The 6,317-nt window shown below is 57.4% G+C and overlaps 1 protein-coding gene across 1 annotated transcript; it reads left to right on the top strand.

Annotated features, from left to right (window-relative positions):
• Positions 1–5: 5 nt before the first annotated feature.
• XKRX (XK, Kell blood group complex subunit-related, X-linked) lies at positions 6–4,538 on the top strand (the record flags this gene model as incomplete). The annotated part of the gene is given in 4 exon segments (XM_009072271.1): positions 6–124; positions 2,012–2,271; positions 3,800–4,399; positions 4,402–4,538. Coding segments are annotated over 4 exon segments (1,116 nt in total), but the record flags the coding sequence as incomplete, so codon positions are not given.
• Positions 4,539–6,317: the final 1,779 nt, after the last annotated feature.

The following is a 6,317-nucleotide window of genomic DNA, read 5'->3' as shown; positions in this document are numbered from 1 at the left end:
TCTTCTTCGTGCTCTGCCCCTCCGTGCTGGTGCAGCTCACCCTCATCTTCGTGCATCGCGACCTCAGCCGCAACCGCCCCCTCGTCCTGCTCATGCACCTGCTCCAGCTCGGACCCATCATCAGGTGAGGACGGCAGGAAAGCCCAGCACGGAGTCACGGACCCCCGACGGGGGAGAGCAGGCAGGCTGGGAGCGCTGGCTGCAGCCGTCTGTGCCCGGAGCTGCTCCTGCCGCTCCCCGTGCCTCCTCCCCGGGCACACTGCTGATCCCGGACCTTGTGCCCCTTGCTCGACCCTCCACCACCTCCAGTGGTGCTGCAGGCACTCCTACTGCACCCCATGCCACGGCTCTGCCAGCCTGTTGTACCCCAGCAGCTGGAAAGGCTCTGTGCAGTGTCCTGTCTGCAGCCTCTGGGGTTTGCTGTCTCCTTGCTTAGGCTGGGAGCACAGATGGGAATCCCCAAGTGGGTGGCTCGAGGGAGAACAGAAACAGAGCTCCTGTGCTCCAGAAAAGGTCCCCAGGCCTGGGATGAATGGGGGTTATGCAACGTGGAGAAACTGGGTGTGGGAGCAGGGCTGGCATAGGAGCTGGGGAGCCACTGGGAAGAGGGGAGTGAGGAGGTGGATGTTGCACAAGCTGGAAAGGTGGTGATCTCTCATTCCTTGGGAATGCTGCAGAGCCTTCCAGGCTGCCGTGCTGCTCAGTGGGAATGCACAGTGGTTGGCGTGGCAGAGGCACCATCTGCATGGGGCTCCTTCCCCAGGGACAGCCACGTTTTGGGGCACTCTGTTCCCACACAGCTGCAAAATCACCATAGCCTGCATCACACTTCCTCCATCACCGGAAACAAGCAGAGTGCCGGAGGCGTCTCCATCACCACATCTCATCTTCAGAGGTGGCCTAGGAGCCCACGCTGGCTCCTGGTTGTGTCACGGCTCTCACCACACCGACCTTGGCTGTCTGAGATGTTACGGTGGTGTTTAGTGGCTTCAAGAGCCAGCCAGAGCTGCCCAGGGGAGGCTGGAGATGGAGCTCAGCCTGCTGAGAAGGTCTGGCAGGGCACCGTAAGACAACTGGGACTGCCCTTGAAGCGGGACCTTTGCATGAAACTGTTTTCCTGTTACATTTACGATGAGCCATGAGCTCTGGCCTGATCTGGTGAGAGAATTTACCCAAAAACCTCATTCCATTTGTGTCCAATATGGAGCAACTTCTTGTCCTAATGAGCACTCCTAAATAATGACATCCTGTTGGTGTCAGAGCCAGCTGGTCCCCAGGCGTGAGCCAAACCTGTTGGATGGGTCCTCCTCTGCCGCTCACCTCTGGCCACACAGACCCATCCCATGGCTGTATGCAGAAGGACTGAGGGTCCCTCTGCCCTTGCAGCATGGGAGAAAGCTATCCCCTCCGTGCCTGCACGTGAGGGTGCCCCACAGGGAAGGGGCTGAGGAAGCACTGTCTTATCTGCCAGTGTCACACACGACTTCACACTGCACTCCCCTTCCTGCTGTCCCCACCAAGAAGGAAGCGTGGAAGCCTTCTTCTGCTCAAGAGGAGAGATCAAAGACAATATCAGAGTTTCTCTTGCCTCTGCTTAAAGGAAGAGGTTTTTGCCAGTTGGGAAAACAGAGCCCGAGGGTGATTAACCCCTTCCTGTAGCTGTAGCTACATCAGAGTGTTTCCATACCCTGGATGCTGCATCTCTTGCAGCAGCTGTTGTCCCACTCACTGGGATAGTTGTTGTCCTCCTGCCCCACATGATTCACCCTGAATGCTGGAAAAGGAGTGTCCACTGGGCATCCCCATGGTCTTGATGTGACCCTGCAGTCATCCTGCCATCCCAGGGCCAGGGACTGCTGGAGAGTTGCCCAAAGCAGTTGGGCTGCCCCCAGCAAGAGCAGGGTCTGGCCAAGGCAAGGGGGTGCTGGAGGTGCTGGGAGTGGGACTCGAGGGAAGTGGGGAGTCTTGTGGGATGACCGATGGTGGGGGGACCACTGCTGTGTCCCCACAGGTGCATGGAGGCCTTGCTGGTGTACTGCTGGTCAGGGAGGGAGGAGGAGCCCTATGTCACCATCACCCGCAAGCGTTGGCTGCGCAAAGGCTACGAGGTGGAGATGGAGCGGGAGGTGGGTGGCTCGGAGCGCCGGCTGGCCACGCACCGCAACGCCTTCAAGCGCATGGCGGTCATCCAGGCCTTCCTGGGCTCCACCCCACAGCTCACCCTCCAGCTCTACATCAGTGTCTTGGAGAAGTACATCCCTGCTGCCCGAGGTAAGGGTGCCTGGCACGTGGGCTCCCCAGGAACCTCACTGGGGCACAGTGGCAGCTCCGTAGCTGTGTGTGCTGATGTGGCATCCAAGCAATCTGAACGGTCATTCCTGGGGGCACCACTGCCACCGGACTCCCCTAAATGTGGGACACAGCCCTCAGAGCTTGGGCACTTAATCCATCCCCACACTCAGCACTTTGTTTTCCAGCTTACAGTGAGGCTGGGGACAGTGGGAAGAGCTGGCCATGTCTGAGGCAGTAGGCCGCCTAGCCCCAGTGCTTGTGGATATCTGCCCTGTGGAGCTGTGCCATCCCCAAGTGTCCTGTCCCATAAAAATATCATGTCCCTGCCCCAGCCTGCTCAGTCTCTGTTAGATTTTTCCAGTTAGACACGGGCTCTGGCTTCCCCACAGTCTCTCCATTGGATCTCTTTTTGTGCTTTTCCCAACAGCCAGAGCTGCCAGCGCTCCCACTCCCGGCCTCCCTTGCCTGTTCTCAGGATGTTTATGTGCTTGGGGGTGGATGTGCCAGAGGAAGCTTTTAACTCCCACTTTAGCATGCTACTGAGCCAGGCACGCAGGCGTGCTCATGCACCATTCCAATTGCAGTGCCAGGTGAAGGAGCTGCTCTCATCCATCTGCTCTTCTGGCAGTGCTGGGAGCTCAGACCTTGCCCTCTGTGCCCATGGCAGGCGCATGGAAAAGAGAAAATGGGAGGTTCCCCATAACAACCCCCTACTTGGCTGCAGCCTCCTGTGAAGGTGTTTAGGGCAATTGGAGCAGCACAGGAAGGATAAGCCCCCATGCTCTTCCAGCAACAGATGCAGGAAGCAAATCCTGGTTGACATGTTTTGGGTGATTCCCTTGCAGCTCAGGTATCAGCTCAACCCTGCAGCTCGCAGCCAGCATGGATAGGACCAGGCACATGCTTCCCTTTCTGCCCATTATGGTTTTCCTGGCTGCACTAAATGTGAACAGCTGCAGGCATTCCCTATGAATGACCTTGGCTTTGCAGCCCCTGGATGAGGCTGGCTCTTGGGATGCTGCCAAGGCTACAGTGGTGCAGCTCTTGGCTGGGGTGAGGGGATACTCACAGCACAGACCATGCCCCACTTGCCCTTGAGCAGCATTTCTTGCACAGTGAAGGGGATTGGGGCATGGTTCAAGCACAGGAATGGCCCCAGTTTGGCAAAGGCTCCTGGTTTATTGGTGTAGGGAGAAGATCTGGGAGCAGAGCCTCCTGCTGCTGGCAGCTCCCTGCCACAGCCACCTCATCATGAGAGCTGTCACAACCAGCCATGAGCTGTCCCAGCAGTGCTCACACTGAGCCTCCTGCTCCAATCCCTGGTGCTTGGCACCCTGTGCTGCTCACCCAGAGTTGGCACACCATGTTTCCTACATGGGATTAGTACCCCATATTTCCCACCTGGGGTTGGCACCTCACACTTTGCACCCCCAGCAGTGGAGAGGCTGGACACACAGCCTGGTCCCTGACGCTGCCTGACTCCCCTGCTCTCTCTCTCCTTCTGCAGCTGTCCTCATGGGTATCTGCCTGGTGTCGGTCACCTATGGAGCTCTTGTCTGCAACATCCTGGCTATCCAGGTCAAGTACGATGACTACAAGGTCCAGCTGCGGCCACTGGCCTTCCTCTGCATCGTGCTGTGGCGCAGCCTGGAGATCTCCACCCGCGTGGCTGTCCTGGTGCTCTTCAGCACCGTCTTCAAGCACTGGATAATCCCCATCGCCCTGGCCAACCTGCTGGTGGTCTTCTTCTTGCCCTGGGTGCAGTTCTGGCGCAGCGGCACCCACCTGCCCGACAACATCGAGAAGAACTTCAGCTGCGTGGACACGGTGGTGGTGCTCTGTGCCTTCACCCTCCTCTATGCCAGCATCAATATGTTCTGCTGGTCGGCCGTGCAGCTCAAGCTGTCCGACCGGGACCTCATCGACAAGTCGCAGAACTGGGGCTGCCTGGCCATATACTACGTGGTCCGACTGCTGGAGAACACAGCCCTCGTCATCCTCTGGTACTTCTTCAAGACGGATGTCTATGAGAACTTCTGCACCCCACTTCTGGTCGTGCAGCTGCTCCTCGGCTACTGCCTGGGCATCTGCTTCATGCTCGTCTTCTCCCCCTCTTTCCTCTGTGTGCTATTGGTAACCTGAGCGCTGACTTCCTGCACTGCGTCTGCTGCCACCGACACCCGCCAGGGACCCCTCTGTGCCTCGAGGTACCCTTGGAGCCTGGTGTGAGGCACAGCATTGTCTGAGGTACAGCCAAGTGTCGGGGTTTAACCCCAGCCAGCAGCCAAGAACCACGCAGCCTCTCACTCCCCCACCAACGGGATGGGGGAGCGAATCAGAAGGATAAAAGCTACAAAAACTCATGGGTTGAGATAAAGACAGTTTAATAGAGGAAGCAAAAGCTGCACACACAAGCAAAGCAAAACAAGGAATTAATTCACTGCTTCCCACAGACAGGAGGTGTTCAGCCATCTCCAGGAGAGCAGGGCCCATCACGTGTAACGGCTCCTTCGGAAGACAAATGCCATCACTCCAGATGTCCCCCCTTCCTCCTTATTCCACCTTATATACTCAGCATGATGTCATATGGTATGGAATATCCCTTTGGTCAGTTTGAGTCACCTGTCCCAGCTGTGTCTCCTCCCAATCTCCCATGCATCCCCAGTTTCCTTGCCAGCGTGGCAGTATGGAAAGCAGCAAAGGCCTTGGCTCTGTGTGAGCTCTGCTCAGCAATAGCAAAAACATCTCTGCATTATCAACTCTGTGTTCAGCACAAAACCCAAACATAGCCTCATACTAGTCTCTGTGAAGAAAGTTAACTCTACTCCAGCTCAAACCAGCACATCAAGTCAACATCTGGAACCTCCAGGCAGCTGCAGACATGGGAACAGGCAGCACTGGGCTGCACTGGCAGCCAGAGGATGCATGCGGCATGAACCAGCTGCTGCCTGATCCTGCAGAGGCAGCAGGTCCCAGAGTGTGTCTTCATGGCAGCAGGGGCATACGAGTATGTCCAGCTGCCCAGGACAATGCATATGGACATAACGGAGGTTTGATTTGAATTTGACACAAGGAAGAAGTTTTTTACAATGAGGGTGATGAGGCACTGGCGCAGGCTGCCCACAACGGTGTGGATGCCCCATCCCTGAAAACACTCAAGGCCAGGTTGGATGGGGCTCTGAGCAACCTGGTCTAGTTGTCCCCATCCATGGTAGGGGGTTGATCTAGGTGGTCCTTAGTGGTCCCTTCCAACCCAAATTGTTCCGTGATTCTAGGACTTATGGGGTGCCCAAACCACCTGCCACAAGCTGACTGCTGTGCAGTGCACAGCCCCTCGGGTGCCCTGACATCCCCTCCTGCCACTACAGAGCATATAGTGACCTTGGGCCATGGGTACCAGTGGGGCTGTTTTAAGCAGTAAAGAAACTTTGCTCTGGCTGTGTGTCTGGGTGCTGGCAAGTGCCTGGTGACTCACGTGGAGGGTGGGGACCGTCCCGCCGAGGCTGTCATGGGTGCACACACCTGATGTCCACATAGTCCTCATGGGCACCAGAACGAGGCTGCAGCAGCAGGAAGTGGTGAGGGTGGGGGAGTCCCTCGAAGGAGCTGATAAGACTCATGAGCATGGTGGGATGGGGACCAGCCTGATCCTGTGTTTCTGTCAGTGTGGCCATGGCTACAGGCCAGGAGCAACCCAGCAGCCAGGCAGGTGCAACCCTGTCCAACCTGTTCCTCCAGACTCAGGGCCCCAGCACTGGCTGCTGTTCCCCGGTAGAGCACTGGGTGCTGCAGAGCTTAGGGCCCTGTAGTGGAAGGCAGGCACAAGGGGAAAGGTGGGGATGCTGATGGGATCCAGGCATCCTGACCCCAAACCAGGAGTGTGACCCCCCCAAGCACCCATTTATGGGGTTAGCTCAGTTTGGGTGCCAGACTGAGGGTGCTCATCACCCCTGTGGTGCCCACAGAGGTGCAGCACCGCTGGTGCTCAGTCTTAACTCACCTGCCCTGTAATGGATTCCCGGGCC

This window comes from Acanthisitta chloris, unplaced genomic scaffold (genome assembly GCF_000695815.1).
Source record: "Acanthisitta chloris isolate BGI_N310 unplaced genomic scaffold, ASM69581v1 scaffold14700, whole genome shotgun sequence".
Taxonomy (NCBI): Eukaryota; Metazoa; Chordata; class Aves; order Passeriformes; family Acanthisittidae; genus Acanthisitta; species Acanthisitta chloris.
This window is presented reverse-complemented; position numbering and strand designations above follow the sequence as displayed.